The sequence below is a fragment of the Trichomycterus rosablanca genome, chromosome 3, assembly GCF_030014385.1.
Source record: "Trichomycterus rosablanca isolate fTriRos1 chromosome 3, fTriRos1.hap1, whole genome shotgun sequence".
Classification (NCBI taxonomy): Eukaryota; Metazoa; Chordata; class Actinopteri; order Siluriformes; family Trichomycteridae; genus Trichomycterus; species Trichomycterus rosablanca.
This window is the reverse complement of record NC_085990.1, coordinates 33,894,991-33,919,918: the sequence shown is the minus strand read 5'-3', so window position 1 is coordinate 33,919,918 and position 24,928 is coordinate 33,894,991. Positions and strand designations below refer to the sequence as shown.

Here is a 24,928-nt window from a genome sequence, read left to right as displayed (position 1 = left end):
GCTGCACTCATGCAGCCCCAGACCATGGCATTCCCACCACCATGCTTGACTGTAGGCATGACACACTTATCTTTGTACTCCTCACCTGATTGCCGCCACACATGCTTGAGACCATCTGAACCAAACAAATTAATCTTGGTCTCATCAGACCATAGGACATGGTTCCAGTAATCCATGTCCTTTGTTGACATGTCTTCAGCAAACTGTTTGCGGGCTTTCTTGTGTAGAGACTTCAGAAGAGGCTTCCTTCTGGGGTGACAGCCATGCAGACCAATTTGATGTAGTGTGCGGCGTATGGTCTGAGCACTGACAGGCTGACCCCCCACCTTTTCAATCTCTGCAGCAATGCTGACAGCACTCCTGCGCCTATCTTTCAAAGATGTGACGCTGATGTGACGCTGAGCACGTGCACTCAGCTTCTTTGGACGACCAACGCGAGGTCTGTTCTGAGTGGACCCTGCTCTTTTAAAACGCTGGATGATCTTGGCCACTGTGCTGCAGCTCAGTTTCAGGGTGTTGGCAATCTTCTTGTAGCCTTGGCCATCTTCATGTAGCGCAACAATTCGTCTTTTAAGATCCTCAGAGAGTTCTTTGCCATGAGGTGCCATGTTGGAACTTTCAGTGACCAGTATGAGAGAGTGTGAGAGCTGTACTACTAAATTGAACACACCTGCTCCCTATGCACACCTGAGACCTAGTAACACTAACAAATTACATGACATTTTGGAGGGAAAATGACAAGCAGTGCTCAATTTGGACATTTAGGGGTATAGTCTCTTAGGGGTGTACTCACTTTTGTTGCCGGTGGTTTAGACATTAATGGCTGTATATTGAGTTATTTTGAGGGAAGAATAAATTTACACTGTTATATAAGCTGCACACAGACTACTTTTCATTGTGTCAAAGTGTCATTTTGTCAGTGTTGTCCCATGAAAAGATATACTTAAATATCTGCAGAAATGTGAGGGGTGTACTCACTTTTGTGATACACTGTATGTGTCAACCACCTGAATGATGAGGGGACAAAGGATGATGTGTTGACACACATTTACCCAACGTAGATCTCCAGTGCACAGGCTCTAAATTGAACTAGAATGCACATGGAAATGCAAAAGTTATATTTTAGTAATTTGCTGTTTTATCTAGTTTTAGTTGAAAACCATCAGTCTGTGTCAATTTTGTTTTAGTCATTAAAAGTCTAACATTAAGGCTCATTTAATAATCTTACTTAATGAATTAATTGATTACACTCCATACATTTGATATAATAAACCATAGTATTAATACAATACTGGGACATTACAAACAACAACTTCACTACAAAATAAACAGGGATTTTGTGGTAATTGTAGCTGTAATGTGTTTCTTTTAGCATCTTGTGGTAATTTGAGCAATATGCATGGTTGCCATGGTAACTATTCCAGTAGGTTGTATTTAATGAATTGTAACTTTTTATTTTAGTGTAATTATAGTTATAGTTAAATCATTGTGTTATAGTTTAATGTAGCCTAGTTTCCTGCACAACATGGTTACAGTTTTCATGGGTAAACATTGATGACTATGGACGATTCAACAAAGACACACACAATACACTTCAAAAAGCAGATTTTTCCAACAGTAATATATTACAAAAATAACATTACTATAGTAAAAATCTAGCTTACCAATCCTGACTGAGATTCTACCAATATGAAGCTGTAACATAAGTACAGATCATTAAATATTCAATGATATGTAAAATCAACCACTAAAACTCAGTATGTACTTATTTTCTACATTATATTAAAAGGTCCATGGTTAAGCCGCACTATTCAGTAAAACTGAACAATATATAATAGTCTATGACTTAGTCCACAGCTTTTTATTACCAATTGATTTTACTTTTAGTAGCTGCCATGAATAAAACACATTGTAATAAAAGTTAAAGCCAGAATGATCTATAAAATTTAATTGTAAATATAATGTGTCTTGATGAGGCCTGTAAAATATTTTCCTAACAGTAAACCATTGTGAGAAGATTGACACCTTGGCAGACTTTGCTTGAATGTGTAGGTAACATACTTTAAAGGTCTCTTCAACTGGAGTCTTTCAATTACTTCAAAGTGTGTGTGTGTGTGTGTGTGTGTGTGTGTGTGTGTCAATTACAAATAAATTCCTCTAAAGAGAAAGAACCATGCTTATTGATTTTCTGAAAATGATTCAGAAGGTTTCTGTTTTGGAAAAAAGTTAGATTTTTTGCAATGTATTAAAAAAAAAAAACAGTAATATAAATAATATTAATTTTCAAATGTATGTAATAATGAACATCTTCAAATGTAGTGATTGAAGAATGATTATGAGACTCTGGGGAAAGGAATTTTGAGGATTTTGGGTTCAGGGTGGCTTCCTCTTTTTGATGGACAGCCACATCCCTTCTCCCCCTTTTATTTAATCATTTAGGAAAACAAAAACATAAAGAGCCGTGGAGAAAATAAAGAGAAGGTTTGAGTTTTTGGTGTGTGTGTGTGTGTGTGGAGTAGAGTGCTCTGCAGTGTGCTACTGTGCACATTTTGGTGGTGAGGTTATTTATTTCCCTCCTACGTTTGGGCAGCATGTGACAGCTTGTTGACCCCAGAGAATTACTTGAGAGAGAATGGAAGTGCTGCTCTAAATGCTCAAACCCTTTTGACTCGTTGTGACCAAACCGCCCTGGACGGGCGAGCTGCCTGTGTCCTTCTGATTGTAGCCCTTGTCTGCTCACTTTCTCTTCTGTGGGTTGGGGATGTTGTTGGTGCATTTGTTTTGATACTTTTGTTAGTTTCTGTTGTTTTGGCCACCCCTTACCTTTTTTCATTTCCCTTTTTGGTTGTGGCCCTTTAGGTAGAGTATTGTTCTATCTTGGTTAAGCATCCTGCATACTGGGTTCATTCTTAAATTCCTGCAGGTACAGGACTTTAAAATAAAAATAAGAGTAACTATTGTACTTTAAAGGTAAAATTGCTTTGCCAAGTCTGGCTTTGTTTAGTTTAAAGTACTTGATTGTTACATAGGTTTGAATTGTGTAATGTCACTTTTTAAATGATCTAAAACGCTTTAAACTTTATGTATAAAATAGATCAGCACTGTGAGTAACCTTTATATGTAAGGTTATAAAATAAATATAATTAGTTGATGGCTAAATAAAATAAAAGAGAGCATTCCTTTAGACCTCTATCAAGTGTTTTTCTTAATCCTTACTTTTTTTCCTTGATCCATTTTTACATATTAATGCCAGTGTTACTATGTAATTATTGATTAAGTAATTCTTTATGGCAGTATAATGATATTATCCAACAATAGTAGAACACCACCTTCAGCATCCACTCCTGGTTGTTTCTCTTCATGTGTCCTCTTCTGTTACTAGTGTTTGATTTATCGGAGGACAAACCAAGAACATTTATTTTCTGGTCTAGTATAGCTCTGTACAGTTTTAGTTGAGTCTTCTGCAAATGACTCCAGTGAATAGAAGAAAGAGAGTGAGAGCGAAAGAGAGCAGAAGCTCTTTTTTAATTAGAGAAATATTACATTCTTGTCCTCGGGGGAGTGAAATTTAGTAAAAATCCAACTCAGACAGACATCCTACTTAACCTGAGAATTAGTCCTGCAGAACCAGACTTATCTAATAAAGTTTAGTACTAATCAACAAAGTTAACTAGATCGAGACTAAACTATAACGATAATTAATTTGAACTGCACACAAAACCCTGCTAAGTGTGTCTAAGTAAAGGAGTGTCAATAGTATCCCAGTGACAATGTGTGAATATTATTTACCACTGCAAGCAGACCTAAAATAATAATAAGTCTAAAATAATAATAATAATAAAACCCCAAGGGTTTGTGTTTAAAGCTTGTGTTTTGTTAATCATGAAAATAGTGTATGCCAGTAAGTTGTTCAAAACATTTTAGGTGTCCACATAGGTTTCTTCTAGGTATTTCAGTTTCCCCACATACCGCAAACCATACCGTTGCTTGGCCAATTGTAAATAGCCTCTGTATTTTGGTAACTGTGTAAATGGATATGTGAGTGATGGATTAGCAAAATGTCCAGTGTGTATTCCTGGCTTGCACCTAGTGTTTTAGGATGTGACCTGTAATGTTGGTGGTTTTACAAATTCATGGGTTTTCCTTAACCACACCATAATTTTAAACTTTTTAGGGTATTTTAGGGTATATAAATGGCCACAAAGGTTTATAGTTTTCATTTCCTGTATTTTTTTGTAATGTATTAGTATCTTTTGCTTTTGCATTATAGCCAACTGTTGACTATAGATGCCATTTATTAAACACACCTGTATTTCTTTTACAGGCCACACAGGTCGCTTGCTGAAATCCCTGTGCTTCACCAGTCTGACCTTCTTGCTGCTGCACATCATTTATCAAATCACCATTAACAGCCTGCTAGCGGGAGAAAACATTGAGCCCAGCTTTAACTGTAAGTAACTCAAGTTATGATTTTATTTACTGAAAGAAAAATACTGTTCAGTTCTACATGGCCCTATGTAAAAAAGTAATTGCCCCGATACTAAATTAACCAGTTATCCAAATTAAATTCCTTCAATTCTTAAAGGGTTTAAAGTGGTGAATCATTTGAATCTTATTGAGATGCTGTGGCAACCCTTAAACTGCTTAAAACCCCGTCAAAAAACCTGTTTATCCTGAACTAAAGCTATTGAAGGTTAAGGGCTTTGCTTAGAAGGTAACAGTGGTGGGGCTTGAACTGGCAAGCTTCTGATTACTAGTCCAGTACCACTCTGGCCTATATTAAACTATATTAAACTAAGCTTTATTAAAACTATATTAAAAGAATGATGGCAAGTTATTGCAAACATTTGATTGCAGTTGTTGCTGCCAAGGGTGTCACAACATGTTATTAGTTTTAAGGGGGCAATTACTTTTTCACTTGGGTGATATAGGTTTTGAAAAAAAAACTGTTTTCTTTAATAAATGACTGATCATTTAAAAGCTTTGTGTTTACTCATGTTGTCATTATATTAAAATTAGTTGGAACATCTAAGCCATTTAAATGTAAAAACTTAAAATAGAAGAAATCGTGTGAGATGTAAATACTTTTTCACAGCGCTGTATTGTATAATTAAAGCATCTAAACCAGAGGTATGACTGATATACAGTGTATCACAAAAGTGAGTACACCCCTCACATTTCTGCAAATATTTCATTATATCTTTTCATGGGACAACACTATAGAAATGAAACTTGGATATAACTTAGAGTAGTCAGTAAACAGCTTGTATAGCAGTGTAGATTTACTGTCTTCTGAAAATAACTCAACACACAGCCATTAATGTCTAAATGGCTGGCAACATAAGTGAGTACACCCCACAGTGAACATGTCCAAATTGTGCCCAAATGTGTCGTTGTCTTTCCCTGGTGTCATGTGTCAAGGTCCCAGGTGTAAATGGGGAGCAGGGCTGTGAAATTTGGTGTTTTGGGTACAATTCTCTCATACTGGCCACTGGATGTTCAACATGGCACCTCATGGCAAAGAACTCTCTGAGGATGTGAGAAATAGAATTGTTGCTCTCCACAAAGATGGCCTGGGCTATAAGAAGATTGCTAACACCCTGAAACTGAGCTACAGCATGGTGGCCAAGGTCATACAGCGGTTTTCCAGGACAGGTTCCACTCGGAACAGGCTTCGCCAGGGTCGACCAAAGAAGTTGAGTCCACGTGTTCGGCGTCATATCCAGAGGTTGGCTTTAAAAAATAGACACATGAGTGCTGCCAGCATTGCTGCAGAGGTTGACGACGTGGGAGGTCAGCCTGTCAGTACTCAGACCATACGCCGCACACTGCATCAACTCGGTCTGCATGGTCGTCATCCCAGAAGAAAGCTGACGCACAAGAAAGCCCGCAAACAGTTTGCTGAAGACAAGCAGTCCAAGAACATGGATTACTGGAATGCCCTGTGGTCTGATGAGACCAAGATAAACTTGTTTGGCTCAGATGGTGTCCAGCATGTGTGGCGGCGCCCTGGTGAGAAGTACCAAGACAACTGTATCTTGCCTACAGTCAAGCATGGTGGTGGTAGCATCATGGTCTTGGGCTGCATGAGTGTTGCTGGCACTGGGGAGCTGCAGTTCATTGAGGGAAACATGAATTTCAACATGTACTGTGACATTCTGAAACAGAGCATGATCCCCTCCCTTCGAAAACTGGGCCTCATGGCAGTTTTCCAACAGGATAACGACCCCAAACACAACCTCCAAGATGACAACTGCCTTGCTGAGGAAGCTGAAGGTAAAGGTGATGGACTAAACCCAATTGAGCACCTGTGGCGCATCCTCAAGTGGAAGATGGAGGAGTTCAAGGTGTCTAACATCCACCAGCTCCGTGATGTCATCATGGAGGAGTGGAAGAGGATTCCAGTAGCAACCTGTGCAGCTCTGGTGAATTCCATGCCCAGGAGGGTTAAGGCAGTGCTGGATAATAATGGTGGTCACACAAAATATTGACACTTTGGGCACAATTTGGACATGTTCACTGTGGGGTGTACTCACTTATGTTGCCAGCCATTTAGACATTAATGGCTGTGTGTTGAGTTATTTTCAGAAGACAGTAAATCTACACTGCTATACAAGTTGTACACTGACTACTCTAACTTATATCCAAGTTTCATGTCTATAGTGTTGTCCCATGAAAAGATATAATAAAATATTTGCAGAAATGTGAGGGGTGTACTCACTTTTGTGATACACTGTATGTTCATATACTCTCATCTGGATCATGTATTCTCTAAACCAAGGGGGCTTCATCAGAATTCTTTAAAATGACTAGGCATGTACCCAAACAGCACTGTGCATAACTGGCACACGGCTCTAGCCACGCTTGGTAAGCAGATATAAGCCACAACATCTGTTCACAAGATGCGGGATCAGCACATAATGAGAAGAAAAGTACCCAAAACCAACACAAGTTCAAAATATGGGGTTATGCTTGTCTTTCTTGCGTCCGTACGGCATCATAAAAATGTGCAAATGATGACAGGGCCCTTGACTGAACACTAAGTTTTCATCTGAGACCCTCGCCAAATATTTATTTTGCTTTTTGGCATGAATGGTTTCTTGGTGAACTCACTGTAAACTGAACTGTTCGTCTAGACAGGGAACCGCTCTATTATCATAAAGGACTACTACAGTAATTTTGAGACCTTCTTTTTATTCTCTAATTTATCATGGATTTGTGATTTGTAAAGCTAGTAAAAAAGATACACTGATCAACCATAACATTAAAACCACCTCCTTGTTTCTACACTCACTGTCCATTTTATCAGCTCCACTTACCATATAGAGGCACTTTGTAGTTCTACAATTACTGACTGTAGTCCATCTATTTCTCTGCATGCTTTGTTAGCCCTCTTTCATGCTGTTCTTCAATGGTCAGGACTCTCCCAGGACCACTACAGAGTAGGTATTATTTGGGTGGTGGATCATTCTCAGCACTGCAGTGACACTGACATGGTGGTGGTGTGTTAGTGTGTATTGTGCTGGTATGAGTGGATACCAGTGGTTTAAAAGTGGTTTTAATGTTATGGCTGATCAGTGTATATACATATTTCAAAGCACAATGCTTCATGTCTTTTTAAAAATGTATTTACTCAATTACAATGACATCTTAATCAAAATCAATGTTTTATCCAAATTAGCTGTACTAATGCCCAGTGTATTAAAAATAAATATGTTGTCCTTGTTATATGGATCTTACAGTATTAAAAATACACCAACAAGATAAGATGAACATTGAATTTAACAGTTTAAATAATTAGCCTCTGTGGTGGTACAGTGGTCAATTATGCTAGCCCTGACTGCTGAAATCTGGATTTAAATCTTACTGATGTTATTAGCCGGTCGAGCATCTACACAGATGTGATTGGTAATGTCTGTGGTGGGGAGGTTGGCCAAAGTCCTACAATAAATCAACATCTGTCCAGGGTGTTCCCGTCTTGCTCCCTGTGTTTTCTGATTAAATCACACAACTGTGGCATTACACAGTTATCTGGGGTGGCATGGTGGCTAAGTGGGTGGCACTGCCGCCTCACAGCAAGAAGGTCCTGTGTTTGATCCCCAAGTGGGGCGCTCCGTGTTCTTTCTGTGTGGAGTTTGCATGTGTCTGCATGGGTTTCCTCCGGGTGCTCCGGTTTCCTCCCACAGTCCAAAGACATGCAGATGAGGAGAATTGGAGATACAAAATTGTCCATGACTGTGTTTGATATAAACTTGTGAACTGATGAATCTTGTGTAATGAGTAACTACCGTCTCTGTCATAAATGTAACCAAAGAGTGTAAAACATCTATCCTAATAAACAAACAAACACAATTATCTGCAGTTAGCATGCATGATCAAGATTTTATTATTTATTAAACAACAATCCTAATAAACAAACAAACAAACACAATTATCTGCAGTTAGCATGCATGATCAAGATTTTATTATTTATTAAACAACAATCCTAATAAACAAACAAACAAACACAATTATCTGCAGTTAGCATGCATGATCAATATTTTATTATTTTGATAATATTACATTACATTAAACACTTGAACTTATGTTAAGCACTCACTTAAGCACATCCTACACAGCTCAAAGAAATGGGAACACCAACTAACTTCTGTGTTAATTATTAAGGTTTTACAGCATGTACATTAATAATTACATAGTATAATAAAAGTCCATTGTTAAGATAATGTAGGTAAATTAGAGTTAGTATCTTCCTCTGTTAGTAGTAGCACAGACATAAAATAGTCAAGGTAAAGATACATGATGCGCCAGAAGATTAACTCAATTAGTTCAGACTGAACATAATGCTCCTGGTGAGGAATTAAATCTAATGACTTTTCAGTCTGTCAGACTTGTTCATACTGAAGCTAAGAATGTGGCAAAAACATCCTGAAAACCGCAGCTGGTATATGAAATACTTTATTTGTGCTAATGGAGCTCCAGAGATGTTACTAACAAATTATTATCTCAATATAAGTTCTGTCAAGTCTGTGAACATGAACATGTTCTCTGGATTAACTTATTTCTTCAATTCTTTAATACAGAAAGTACTGTTCCAGACATTTTTGAAAACACCAGTATAATAACAATAATACAATTATAAAGATATTACCAGTTCTAATAAAAAAGTTATATTAAAAACAATCATGTTTGACAAAAAAATAAACAAAGCTTTGTAATAAGCTCAACAAGTTTCAGAAATTAACTCCAGGTGGCAGTGGGACCAACAACATCTAGAAACTCTGGAAGAGGGGCTGGGATACAGGGTTTTATTCTATTGTAGAGCATTACACTTATTTACATTTAAACAACTAGTTTTACTTGTTTCTCATATCAGACTATTAGTACTGTGACAATTCTAAACTCTTGCTTATTCAGCTTACATATTAATTGTGTTTGCTAGGATATTATATATTATATAATGTAGAATGTGATTTAAGTAGTCATATTATAGCTAGTACCCCTCTAAAACACTGGATTGGTATCAGACCAAATTTAGCATATTACAACTGATGCAATGGGTGGCACAGTGGCTCAGTGGGTAGCACTGTCGCTTTACAGCAAGAAGGTCCTGGGTTCGATCCCCAGGTGGGGCGGAGTTTGCATGTTCTTCCCGTGTCTGTGTGGGTTTCCTCCGGGAGCTCTGGTTTCCTCCCACAGTCCAAAGACATGCAAGTGAGGTGAACTGGAGATACTAAATTGTCAATGACTGTGTTTGAGATTAAAACTTGTAAACTGATGAACCTTGTGTATTGAAAACTACTGTTTCTGTCATGAATGTAACCAAAGTGTGTAAAACATGACGTTAAAATCCTAATAAAAGATATCGTACAAAAAAAAACATTTAAAACATGAAAATAAAATGGTAAAACGATGACATTACAGCTTGATTGCAAAGTTGCAATCCAGCTACTTACTGGTACTGATATCAACCAGTACTCGGAGCTGGCTTACAAGTTATTTAAGTATAGATCTGGTGAATAAATAAACAGCATGTTTTTTTGCATTTATTTATTTATTTACTATTATATAATTGTATGCAGGGGACTCATACTTTACTTACTTTTTATATTTTCATTTATAAGCAGCAAAGTGGAGTAAATGACTCTTTGGATTACATATATCACAACATGACTAGAAGGAGAAAAATAAATGTTGAAGTTAAGATTGGCAGCTGAACTCAGTGACCCCCCCCCTATGTACTGTAAGTGCACACACTGCTATTGACACACACACACACACACACACACACACACAGTGGTTTCTTTGAATATAGCAACATGTCTGATACCACTAGGGACCCTGGACGAGTGATCAGATCAGAAGTTCTTTGTCCATAATGTTCATGTTTTCCTCATTGTACAAATCTGATTTACTGTATTTCATTTACAACTTTTGTACTGAGGTCCTCATATCAACAGAGAATATTAGCATGTAAGTTAATAAAACCTAAAATACAATATTTTACATGAAATGCACTGTAAACCCCTAATGTTCAGTAGTTTGCTTCTTCTCACTGCATTTTACAGCACCTGAACTTGCATTCCTCCTTTACTGCTGTATGATGCCATTATTCTATTCATAGCTTTTCTCCCATTTCACCTAAAGTTGCCCAGCAGAATTTTTTTTTCGTACATAGAAGAATGTGGTGATTTAGAGGCCATTTTAAGTGTTTCAAGATTCAAGAATCTTTATTGTAATTTCAGCTATAAACAAGTACATTTTTAAACAAAACAACATTCGTCCTGCACCAGGGTGCAACTAAAACACAAGTGCAAATAATACAATATGAACACAGTACAGACAGTGTAATAAACACAAGGATTTACAATAAATTCGAGGTTTATTTTAAGACCTAAAGAAGAAAAAGGGATGGGACCAAACAACACTAAAAGTGTGCTGGTGACCAGTACAAGACAAGAGCTAAAACAAGCCAACCTTTTGGATTTAATCCCATTTAGGTCTATCAGAGGCCCTTATAACCTTTAGGAAATTAGAACAATTTGCCAAGCTTGAGGGTAATTTGCCAACCTTTTTTTACTGATGTCTTATTTATAAATACATAGAAAAATACTCTACATTGTTCATTTAAATTGGACACATGCACAAAAATTATAGTAATTAACAAAAAATAATATTTAAGTATCTGTTTTGTCCTACATTATTTGTTTAGTTGGTTCATCACAAGGTTTTATGCCATAGATGTTTTATGCCTAGAATGGATGTATTTGTTCCACTGTCGTATCATTGGTGTAATCTGGGGCACAAGATGCATTCAGTGATCATTACTGATCATTACTTAACATTCAGGCACAATTTCCTCTGGTATCATTACCCCATTGGGATTTATAATGGCTTCCAATCAGAACCCAGCTAGTCATTTCTGTTGGCTTCTATTGTGCTTAGTTTATTTGTAATGACTCTCACGTTAGTAACATTCACACAGTTCTGTATTATAAGGAGCACTGCCTGTTGTCATCTATACGTCATTAAAGAGGAAGTAGCAGCTGAGCTGCAAACGATGTCTGGAAACAGCTGGTGTTCAGACAAACCATATTAGACGTACACATGACCAGGCTTAATCCAGGCTAACACATTTTGTCCTTCCATTGCTCCTATTTAATCTTGCAGTTTAAATAGTTTTAGACCAAGGTAGTCAAGGTAAAAAATCCGGAAATAAACGTAATTGTTGTCCTGCTCATTATTTTAGAGCATACATATGTTTTACTGTAGTTAAAATCCGTATATTATTGTGCATGAGTTTATTTGTAGAGTTTGGATAATTTCAGAAGTTTATTACTGTTCAATACTTAAATAAATGCATTATTTATTATGACTTTTGTTGGTGGCCACAGACATTTTTTCTCTTTATCCTTCCTGACAAAATCTGTTCTAGTTTTGCATTTTTATAGTGTCCTTGTCACTATTGGTAGCATGAGGTAGTACCTGCAGCCCATTCAGGTTGCAGTGGTAGTCCAGTTCCTCCAGGATGTCCTGAGGCAAGAAGGTTTGCTATGTCACCCAGCACAGTCTCTAGAGCATGGAGGAGATACCAGGACATGAGCTGTTGCTTACTGATGTTAGGGATGAAAGCCTCAGAGACATTGTTCGACCTTATGCTGGTTCAGTAGGTCCTGGCTTCCTCCTGGTGCAGGACAGTGCCTGGCCTCATGTGACCTGAGTATGTAGGCAGTTCCTGGTTGAGAAAAGTATTGATTCCACTGACCACATATTCCCTAAATTTAAAACCAGTTGAGAACCTCTGGGACGATGTATCAGTGCATCCCAAAGAAATTCCCAAGGACACTAAGTGCTGTCTTATTAGGAGCATGCCCAGATGTTGTTGTGAGTTGCCAGGGTCTCAGTGCAAGTCTCAGTGAGTTGATGTTTTTGGTTTCCAATGACTGTTATGTCATTTAGTTACTACTTTTGTAACAGTTTATATCAGTAAGGATTTGCAACATAAATCTTTTCTTCTTTGAGATCTGATATATTTAGATAGAAATTTCACAAACTGACGATGCAGTGGTGGCATTCTGTTCAAGTACCATGCTGTAATTCGGTGAGCTCTCTGGCAGACTGCTTGATTTTTATACACCTGTGGCAGTGGGACTAAATAAACTCCTAAATTCATGTATATAAATTAATGCATCTGTAGTACTTCAAAAATGACTTAAGAAATTTACTTTCTTTTCTGTTTATAAGGTTTTTGTGCATCTGGTTAGAACTAGATCTGGAAGACTTGTACCTCATGTTCTGCATGAGCAATGGCTTGATCCATTTGTTTATCCCATTTATCATCGGCTTTTTCCCTGGCTCCTGACATCTTTACACTTTTATTGAAATTCCTATCTGATGCAAGATGTCTTTCTCATGCCAAAAATTACATCTCCCACCCAGTAGCTGTTGGCAGTAACTAATTTTCAGCTAGTTGTTAAAATAAAAAAGAAACAAAAGAGCTGCACCATGGCTGTATGTTCTCCTGTGCTGGGCTGAGGTGAGGCGTCGGAAAACAAGCACTCTTTCTATAAAGGGAAGCTGAATAAAGTTTAGAGAATAAATGAAGCTGAAAAATGACTCCCCAAGCTTAAGGGGTGTGTTGGAGCACGGTTTGAGCTCCTGTATAATCATTCCCAATAGGTCAGTGAATGTACTGCCTCTCCCATGTCTGTTTGATATTCAAAAAAATATCTTACTAAATTAAATACAGTTAAAACAAATACTTTACATTTTGGTGTGTAACACTGAATTAAAAGATAATTAAATGAATTTGTTTGCTCTTTATTTAATGCTTCTTTAGTAACCATTTTGCTAGAAGAATAGTTTACCAGCACCTATAACTAAAATAAACAGAGCAGCTTTTTATTTAGGGTGGCACGGTGGCTTGGTGGGTAGCACTGTTGCCTCACAGCAAGAAGGTCCTGGGTTCAATCCCCAGGCGGGGCGGTCTGGGTCCTTTTTTTGTGGAGTTTGCATGTTCTCCCCGTGTCTGCGTGGGTTTCCTCCGGGAGCATCGGTTTCCTCCCACAGTCCAAAGACATGCAGTCAGGTTAATTGGAGACACTGAATTACCCTATAGGTGAATGGATGTGTGTGTATGTGTGTGTTTGTATGTGTGTCTGCCCTGTGATGTACTGGTGCCCCGTCCAGGGTGTTACTGTGTGCCTTGCTCCATTGAAAAGCTGGGATAGGCTCCAGCAACCCCCTGCAACCCTAATTGGATAAGCGGTTAAGAAAGTGAGTGAGTGAGCTTTTTATTTATTTCTATTTTTAATTATATTACCACCGACAATATTATTGATGTGAAACTCAAACTTAATTAGTTAGAGAGTCACTGACCGACTCCACATTCCTCATTCTCTGTATAGCTGCCTCGGGCTACTAACCAGGATCCTTACACAGTGTTGAAGATCCCCCCCCCCCCTTTTTTTATTCGTTTTTTTCCCACCCAACAGACTTAATGGCCAATTTTGTCTGCTGCAGGCACTGTCAATTGTACCCTCTATGGGGCACCCAGTCGACCGGTAGCAGAGCTGTGATTCGAACTTGAGGAGTTCAGAATCCCAGCGCTGGTGTGCTAGCGGAATATCCCGCTGCACCACCTGGGTGCGATTTGAAGCACTTTTGACTAAAATTGTAAGTAAAAAAAAAAAGAGATTTTTATTAAAACCAAAATAGTAGAAATGCCTGATCCTATTTTTGCCTCATTGCACTAGGTATTGGCTGATAAAACTAATGCTAACACCCCATGAGAACCTTTGTCTTTTTGAACATATGAACATTTGAGCTTCATTTGAGCAGTATTGAGAGATGGAGCTTATTTAACTCAACAAATAAAACTGAAAAAATACTTTTAAACACAAGTTGTAAAATGTAATGAACACAAAAGGAAATTTATTGTAAGGAAAAAGTTAGGACACCCTCACATTTATTACTATTTAAAATGTCTAAAATTAGAATCAGGTGCACCACATCAGCTGCAATGATTCGACCATGGTTAGAGGACATTGAAGTTTTATTTAAACCTCAGACATGAGTCTGGGAAGGGATTTAAAAAGATCTTAGCTCTTAGCGCTTGCCACAGTTGATAGCAAGGTACATGCATCTACCATCAGAAAGAGACAAGTTTGATTTTAATGGGAGGTGTGTAAGAAGGAAACCCTTGCTGTCAAAAACAACATTAGGACAAGACTAAAGTTTGCCAGAGAACACAAACACCAGAACTTTTGGAACAATGTGCTTTGGACAGATGAATTCAAAGTTGAATTATTTGGGCACAGTAACAGAAGACATGTTTGGCGCAAACCAAACACAGCATTTGAGCACAAGAATCTCATACCAACTGTGAAGCATGGAGGTGGAAATGTCATTTTTGGGGCTGCTTTGCAGTAAATCCACCAAGGAATGGTTCAAAAGAAAGAATTGGAGATTTGAACTGTCCAAGTCAAAGCCTGGATCTTAATGCTATTGAGATGCTGTGGGGTGATTTTAAATTGGCTGTACATGCAAGAAACCCCTCAAACCTCACACAGCTGAAGAAATTCTGCATGGAGGAGTGGGAAAAACTTTCTCCCAGTCGATTTCAGAGACTGGTAGATGGTTATAGGAAACGTCTAATTGGGGTTATTTCAGCCAAAGGGGGAAATACCAGATATTAGGGCATAGGGTGTCCTAAGTTTTTCCTCAAAATAAATTTCCATTTGTGTTCATTACATTTTACAACTTTTTTAATCTTGTCAATCAGAATATGCTTTTTATACTAAAAACTGCTATAACAAAAATCGATGGACTGATTGTTGATACCACTTAAAGAAAGAAATATTAAAAAATGCGTGAAACGTTTGTTTTAATGTACTGTTATCTGGGTAAATCAGTATGTGGGTGCTTAGGTGGTGCAGCGGTCTAATGTGATGCAGCGGTCATTTCTATACACAACATTTAGTTTTTATGCTTTGCACGTGTCTTTATGATGTTATAACTTGTGGTAATGTGGTGTGCACCACACTGGCATACTCTTTCTGCTTTTGTGAAATACCATTCCTGTCTATCATCTTTGCTTTTGTGTGTTTTGGAGGATGTTAAGACGGCAAACGCTAAACGTCTGCACTGCTACTGCAGTCGGTGTGAATGAAATCCTATCCAAAACCACTCCGCCCTTTAGAGATACATAAATTCAGTGCTACATCATTACCTCAGCCTTGTGTGGGTAATGATTTAAATCTGGCCTTTGTTAGAAGGCCTCATGTAAAAATCTGGTCAAAAGTGCAGACATATTTTTAGTTTGTATGTGGGTTTGTGCATCCTGGGGAAGACGATTGTTATCCTGCTTTTCGTAAGCTATTTATGACACACTGGGACATTGCTATTATTACTGGCAGCTTTTCAGCTTGGGGCAGATGAAAAGTCATACTTCTGGCATGTGGATGAAGCTACTATGGCTCATACGAGAGCCAGGGATGTGAACAATGGCTTATTAATTCACATTGGCAGGTCATGTTAAGAGGTCACAGTGAGGCGGGTGAGAGAGTGAGGTCTCTCATTAGTGGGCTCAAACAAAAATGCTTTCACATTCCAGAACCAGCATTCTGTTTATTTGGAGATGTGTAAAACTGTGCCAGCCTGCCTCAAGAATTTTTACCAGCTGAGAACTGTAGATCTTAAAACAGTAGGAGGTGATTTACAGCGCTGTGCATTGATTCTGTAGAGGGATTTCTACTGAAGCTACAAAAGCTATAATGACATCCACAACGTTATACAAGCTCACTGTAAAAGCTAGATGGTCGGGTCAGGCTTGTCTATTCTAATCCAATAATCCTGAGTAGCCATCTGTGTAGCTGCCACACTTAAACATATCTTACACTGTATGGCCAAAAGTAAATGGACTGACGATCCTGTTCCTTAATGTGTGCCCATTCAGTCAAAGACAACATTTGTATGGTCAAGTGCTGACCTTAAACAGAAGTCCTGACATGCAAATTATGTTCCACTCAGATTCTGGTCCAGTCACTTGTAATCTCACGGATGAACTACTGCAACTCCCTCCTGGCAGGTGCTCCTATGTCCACTATCAAACCCTTGCACTCATTCAAAATGCAGCTGCTCATCTGGTTTTTAACCAACCTAAACACTGCCACATCACCCCACTGCTGCGTTCTCTTCACTGGCTTCCTGTAGCTGCACACATTCAGTTTAAAACACTGATGCTCGCCTACAAAGCCAAAAATGGACCAGCCCCAAGCTACCTTCAAGGTCTAATCAAAGTCGCAGGGTACCACGTAACCTCCGAGCCACTAGTCTCGCTCGACTTGATCCTCCATCCAGGACTTGAGGAAGACCAGCATCAAGGCTCTTCTCTGTACTAGCATCCAAGTGGTGGAACGAACTTCCTCTGTCTGTCCGAACATCTGAGTCTCTTGCTGCCTTCAAAAGACGATTAAAAACCCACCTCTTTACTAAGCACATAAGCTGACATGTACTTACTTACTAACGCTCTTATTCATAAAAAAAACAAAAAAAACCTTTGGTTCTATCAGGGTTTCAGCAGATTTGTGTTCTTGAACTGTCTACTTGAACTAGAGTAATGTAATGTTTACTATGGAAGCTCTTCTGTAAGTCGCTCTGGATAAGAGCGTCTGCCAAATGCCAAAAATTTAAATGTAATGTAATGTAAATATTCCAGTTAATTCCCATTTGGATTGGGATGGGGTTTAACGGTATAATAATGCCCATGGCTTTAAATAAAACAGACATCAATGATTTAAAAAAAACTGCCCTTTTGATTTTTTCAATGATTTTACCATTTGACCTTTATTTAATAAATGTAAATAATACAAATACAAGATAAAACAAATACATGATAGGTATTTATGCTTAATTAACTTTAATCATGTCATATTAACTTTGATTTTAGTGTTGTCATATAGACAAAGGTATTGGGACACACCACTTAAGCATTACATTCAGGTATCCAATCCCACTACTAAAGATGTATAAATAAAGCACCTAGCCATGCAGTTTGCCTTTACAAACATTTGTGAACGAATTGGTGGTTTTAAAGAGCTCACTGAATTTGAGTGTGGTTCTGTAATAGTATGCCACCATTGCAACAAGTCATCCCTCCTAGATCAGGGATGTCCTAACTTTGACCCACAGGCCATTTGTGGCCTGTTACCATTTTTGAAATGGGCTGGCTCTCTATTAAGCAGGGTTTTTTTTTTTAACTGCTTAAACTGTTTGGTGTTGCTATTGCAGAAAACAAATCTAAAACGCTCCCCATCCTTCCCCCAATTCAAAAAATAATGTTGAACCTACATTGTTTCTGTGTTTTTGGATAAACTTGGCAGCTCCAAAGAAACAACAGCGAATGAAGAAGATTTCAGCCACACAGGGATTTCATTTTCATTGAGTTCAGAGGGAAGTGTGTATGTTTAATTTAAAGAAGTATAATAATCTTTCAATTAGGATTATAAACTGGTGAGTGAAATTGGCAAAATCTTATTTTACACAACACTGTAAAAGATAGTCCCTCAAATAAAAAGAAAGTGTAACTGTTATTAATCAGGTACGTCTATAATATTTTTATGTTTTGTATCAAAAAAGTCTGTGGCCCATGTTTGCATATTTTTACTCCATCTGGCTTCCAACTAAAAAATTTGGACACCCCTGTTGTAGATATTTCATAATCAACTACGAGTGGTATTATTGAAAAGTGGGTTATACCTTTGGCTTCGTAAATATACTCAAGTAACAGTACTGTTTACAAATCAGTTAATAATTGCATGCATAAAAGAACATATAAATATGCTGTGTTTTTATACTTCTCTGGTCAGGTAAACAGTGAGCAGTTTGGCTTTAGCCTACAAACAAACAATCTCATTCATGTTCCACAAAAACTAACTAGACAATGCTGTACACTGACTGATAATTCTCCTTATCTGTGAGTCTCATGACACTTTTGCATTAATGAAATTGGATCAAATCCAAAGTTGAGGTACCACATGGACCTAGTTTCAGCTCTGCTTAAGTTTTATTGCTGCAGATACCCTTTGTAACATATGCTGTACATGTGTACATACTGCTTTCAGCTGACCTTAGCAAACCACCACTGATCCTTAGAGTTCACATATGCACTTCATATATATTATTGTGGTTAAGACAATATACAAAATATACAGCACACACTGACAGTCTTTTTGTCAGCAAGCCAACATCAGCAAATACAGGAAGCATACTTACAATATGTCACAGGTGTCCAGAGCAATGAATGTCATCAGTCCATCATCGGTCTTGTGCAATCTCAGAGTAGATGTGCTGGTTTTGTCACCGTGCAGTGAGGAATTTGCATTTAATATTAAGCCATAATTAATAAATGTAGATTTAACATCTTAACTTTGTGTTACAGCCATCTTTTACAAAATTGTGACACATTAATTAAAAACCTAATTAATAGCCACTAAACTTTGTTTTATATTTATAAATTATTTATTTAGCAAGTCACAGGTAAAGATTATTTACAATTTCAGGCACTATTCAGTTGGATAGGGCACAGTATCCACAGTCATGAATGTGCACATACAGTAAGTGTAAAGCACATTTGTGAAAGGAGCTTTGTATGTAATTTATGTAAAGGTAGTTGCTGTACCATTTCCAACCTTCTGGTACCCCCCAAATTGTCAAATGATAAGCTAGCAGGCTCTGCATATCATGCTTTGAAGAACATGCTATACTCAGGTTTTACCCACTGCTTGTGGTAATGCCTCGGCCAGACAATAGAGGTTTTGCTGTGCCATCTAGGTAATGCCTAATGTGGCCTTTCCCTCACTCAGCTGAAATGCGTTGATTTACTGAAAGATAGGGACTGCCCTGTTCATCTCAAAAAGGGAGAAATCCTGGCAGATAACTTGTAGGTATTGGAAAGTCACCACTTATTCATACTTCAGGCATATTGTGTGCCAGGATTAACATTCACCTAGTTAGAAAGTAATCATGAATTTAAATTCTGTAAGACGTTAACCATGTTCGGGTATACACAGCACTACTAAAGACTCTACTAGGCATGAAGACATTTGCAGGTTTGCAGGCTTATTAAAGGCTGATTAAATTGTGCTGATAATTATACTAAAGGACACACATATATACTATTTAGACTGGATAGTTATTTAATAAAGATTATTAACTGTAGTTTATCTTCTGCACTGTACAAACAAATAGTACCTAAGGGTATATAAGTATATTTAACCTAAAGTAACCTCCAGAAAGCTGTAAAATTTGGGTTTATTTTACCATATAGGGCTGCACAGTGGCTAGGTGGGTAGCACTGTTGCCTCACAGCAAGAAGGTCCTGGGTTCAATTCCCAGGTGGAGTGGTCCAGGTGCTTGTGGAGTTTGCATGTGTCTGTGTGGGTGTCCTCCGGGAGCTCTGGTTTCCTCCCAAAGTCCAAAGACATGCAAGTGAGGTGAATTGGAAATACAAAATTGTCTGTGACTGTGTTTGACAATAAACTTGTAAACTGATTAATCTTGTGTAACCAGTAATTACGTATCTGTCCTGTTATGAATGTAACCAAAGTGTGTAAAACATGATGTTAAAATCCTAATAATAATAGATAATAATAGATATAATAATAAATAGATAAACAAATGCTTTAAATGACAAGATTTTTTTTGGAATTTGGAAAACTAATAATATTATTAGCATAATAGTTTGCATTGGTCTTTTAATTTTTTGTAACATTTTTATATATAGTATATATTGAGTTTTATATTCCATCCCACCTAATCCTCAAATACTTTTAATGTGCTCTAAAAAGTGTAACTACACTGCAATGATTATGAAAAACAGCCACAGACAGAAGCATGACTCTTAATAATGAGTCCCTGAGGTAAAATTTCACTGATAAGTGCCATACTGTTCTACATCACCTTATAAAACTAATCCAGTTTGACTATAAACTATAAACAGTCCACTTAACACTGAAAAGCAAACGGTTCACCACTGATAGAGAAGATAAAAGTAATCTTGCCCCTCCTCTTGCAATCCCTTCAGGCCACCCCTGGCAGCTCAAACCTCATGGGAGTGTCTATGTAAACACAACATTTCTGAATACACACTTTCACTTCAGTAGAATATAGAGAACGACTGCATGTCATGAACATGGCTTGCCTCACTGCTTTTATGTTCTCTGGTTACATCTGAGTTTGAGCAAGATTTAGAAAACAGGGAGCAAAACTGGGCTTATTCCAAACATACTATTTTTCAAAGCGTGGCCTCTTGTGAGATGACAGTTGCTTCTGTACTAAATGTACTGCTTGTAGGTAAAAGCTCATGAAAGTCATAAATCAGTGCAGAGACAGTAGGTTACATAGCCAATATGCAAACTCGATTAAAATGTTGGGACAGTCGGTTAAATGTTTTAAGATTTGTGAAATTTGTGAACTGTCTTTAACAGATATGTAATTCATAATCAAAACTTTATGAAGTATGGATAATATTTTCTTTATTAATTTATTATTACTGATTTTTGTAAATGTATTTTAAGTACTTATTTGATGCCTGCAACATATTCCAAAAAAGTGGCAGTGTAAAACTTCAGAAAACCCTTGCGAGTAAACACAGTTTGTCAAAGATCTCCCTGACTGTAACTAATTCAAAGTTCAAAGCCAGTTTCTTCATGGTATGTGGTGTGTAAGTGCCAGTAGCATGGCTAACCTGCACATCTGTGAAGGCATTATTAGTGCTGAGTGTTACATACACGTTTGGGTCTAACACGTGCTTCCATCTAGACAGTGTTTTTACTGGGACCTGCCTCTTTCCTGTTGCAGCACTACCCCATAGTAAGAGAGTGCAGGTGCTAGACTGGCCTGTCTGGAGTCCTGTATTCATTTAAAAACATCTGGTGTATTACACAGTCAAGTCACATTATTATGACCACCAGCTTATATCCAGAGTGTGCAGCATGGACAGCAGCTAGCCTGGCTGGGAGTGACTCAATAAGGTTCTGGTAGGTTGTCACAGGTATCTGGAGCCATGCTGACTGCAGGGTGCTGGAGGGTGCGTGGGGGAGGATCCATAGAGCAAACACGGCGCTCGAGGTGGTCCCACAGATGCTCCATTGAGTTCAAGTCTGGGGAATTAGGGGACCAGGGTAGTACTTGGAATTCTTAGTCATGCTCTTGTCTTGCTGGAAGGTCCCATCCGCCCCAGGGAAGACAATTTTACCCATGGTACTTTCACTCATGACAGCAGTGAGGGATATATGTGCAGACAGCCTATCACACACCTTATATACCCTACAAGCCAGCTCACGAAACGTGACTTCCTTCATGAGCTACACGTTGCCGGCGTCGAAATTAGGAAGTGGTCATAATAATGTGACTTGACTGTGTATAAAGCACATTGTAAAACAAATGATACCCCAGATTGTTGAGCAGCTGAAGTGTTATATTAAGAAAAATCAGTTTCATCAGTTTTCAATGAACTGTTAACAAAATAAAGTACAAGTGACTGGTGAACATACCCCGTGCTTAATTATTGTAGTGTTGCAGCCATCAAATTTGTAATAGCATCTGGAGGCACTGTAAAATGATTCACAATTTCTAAATCTCACAATTTACATAGGTTAAAGGACCTACCGTTGATATACCACAGGACTACTTTGAATGTCTTGTATAGTCCATGTCTCGGCAGGACAGAGCAGTTTTAACAGCATATTATATGAATACTTGTTTTCACTTGGTTTTGGGAAAGGAGAGTGCTCCTGATCTGCATCCACTTTAAAATAAGTGTGACCACTGTAAAATGCCTATAGCAGTTGAACACATACTAACAAAGTGCCCAAAGTACCACAAAGAACAACAAAATCTAGCAATACCATACACAATGGATGGAATACTCTACCAAACCAAAGAGAATACCCTTATCAAGTCTTATTTTATGTCAGTTTTTGTTTACTTTACTAGATACTTCATAGTGTATTACACTAGACTTTGTGCAGTTGACTGTAGGGAGTGTTGTATTTCAATACATTCTATATTTACTGTTGTTTAAAACATGGTTGGGTCTTTTCCAATATGCTGTATATTGTAAAACGTAATGTTTATACACAGTAAGTCACTTTTGTGTCTCTAAATATGTTTCCCTCTCTCCTTGTAGGTTCATCATGGGAGAAATCTATAAGACAGCTGGGGTTTGAAAGGTAGGAGTGTGCTGCCTCCACATTAATATAAATCCACTTTAACATGGTTTACATGTAAATAATGAGTACTGATAGCATGTTTTTTCTTAATCTGCTTGCTTTCAGTGGACAGATTTTTCCACAACAAGCCAAACTGTTAGACAAAATTATAGTTCCTCAAGCAATAAAAAACAGAATGAATATTTATATTACAATTACATCTATTACTCTGGCAGACACTTATCCACTGCAGTTTGTAAGTAAGACAGAATACAGTTCATACACAGAGCTAATCAAGGGTGCAACAACAAGTTTTTACCAACTGACCAAAAACAAGTTTGGAATACATAATAAAAAGACTAAAAGTATGTGGACACATTTCCTAATTACACTGGTACCTTGAACCTCAACGTCAGTTGGTTCTGTGAGTGGCGTTGACTTTAAAAGGCGTTGAGTTTTAAGGTATTTTTTCCCCATAAGGATGTATGAAAAACCTTTTGATGCGTTCCATGGTCCCGTAAAACTGCATATATTTTAGGCTAATGTAAAACAATGGGGTTGTTTTTGACACTTATACACTGAAAATAACACAAATTGAAAAACAGTTAAAAATTTATATAAAAATACAATAAAACCTGCACTTTACCTTTACTTCTTTATTGCTTTCTTATGCTTCTTAATTAGTGGAGAGAACTTATGAGCAGTAATAATTAAGAGCTCTGGCCAAACTCTGGTCAGCCTGAAAACCTGTGTGTGGTATGCTTTAAACAAGCTTAGCTTCGAATCCGCTGTCTAAATCAATCTGCTTCAAAAGTCAGGAGTAATGTAATTGGCTAAATGTGTCACTTTTACTTTCTTGTATTACAGTGGCAAGAACAGGACAATAAAGTCATGAAATAAGTCATATACTTTTATAAAAATAAAACAGGATTATTTATTAATCTATAAGAAGTAAGGAAGGAATTAAATTCCTTAAATTCTAAAGTGGGAACACATCTGATTTGGGTAAATACTGTTTTTTATACACTATGTAGATACTAGCCAGTTAGTATGCTGCACTGTCAGCCCCCCACCCCACCAGTAAATATATAGTAAATATTTCCCACCAGGAAATCTAACAAAACAAATTCATTTTTCACTTGTTAACCAGTCAAATATGCTTTTACAACTTTTGTTTGAGTTTTGCTAAGCCATGAAAAATGCAGGGAAAACCCATTTGCAAATAAATATTTCTGGTATATACAGGTTTTCACAACATGCAACATTGTTGTGGAGCGCATACAAATTCAAATTGGCATCCTTATATCCACCTAAAACCATCCATATTTAAAACATATTATTCTACTGCTCAGCTTTTTTGTTTGTTTTATGTCCTTTGTTCGATCAGGTGGGTTGGAGAAGGGAACTAACTGCCCTTCTAAACTCACAGTCACAAAAACACAGAAGAAAGTGGCTGAAAGCACTGTTGAGGCACTGTTGAGGCTAAAGCTCTTGGCCAACGGATGATAGAATGTAACTGTGCCAAATTTAATTAGTGCTCCACCCCGAACATTTAAAATGAAACTTCACTGCAAAAAGAGCATTCACAAAAGATTTTGGTGGGACTGTCTTTGTTTCCTTAAAAAGGAGACACATTAATTCACAATATTTCATATATAAGTCAGTACCAAAAGTCAGCAGTAAGCACTGTATAAAAGATTGATCATTGTCAGATTGACAGTACTACAGCTACAGCATTCAAAATACACACAGGTTATTTGTGTAAAACTAGTTTTAGAGTACTGATTATATGCCAAAACTGGAAAAGGTACTGAGGGCATTTGGTCTTAAAAGCCTCAGGCATTTTTTAAAAGTTCTAAGGGAATCTACAGTAAATGAAGCTGAACAATTCTTTCCCCTTCAGTGGCACCACAAGTAAAAACAATCTGGTTTTAGACACCCTGTGGTGATTAGCAGGCATCTTTTATTTAGATGATATAAAACAGTTTAAAAGAAAACAGATTTAAGACATTAAGGCATAACTGTTCTTTTCACTTTCATAATCATTCACATTAACACTGCATCTTCTGGTCCAATGACTGGAGATAATTTGTCATTTACAGCTTATAAAACCCAAATAATATTTTAAGATTGCTGTTTAACCACTTTGCAAATGTGCCGTAAATAATTAGTCCAGATTCTAGTAACAAGACACAGCGAAATTGGCACAAGATCAATGC

The 24,928-nt window shown here is 37.6% G+C and overlaps 1 protein-coding gene across 1 annotated transcript in view; it reads left to right on the top strand.

Annotated features, from left to right (window-relative positions):
• The window catches only part of LOC134309834 (piezo-type mechanosensitive ion channel component 2), a 142,637-nt gene that overhangs the window by 34,285 nt on the left and 83,424 nt on the right, over window positions 1-24,928 (top strand). The window contains exons 3-4 of the mRNA XM_062991193.1: window positions 4,325-4,450; window positions 22,688-22,730. Coding sequence (XP_062847263.1) covers window positions 4,325-4,450; window positions 22,688-22,730 — 169 coding nt within the window. The remainder of the gene's footprint in view (window positions 1-4,324; window positions 4,451-22,687; window positions 22,731-24,928) is intronic.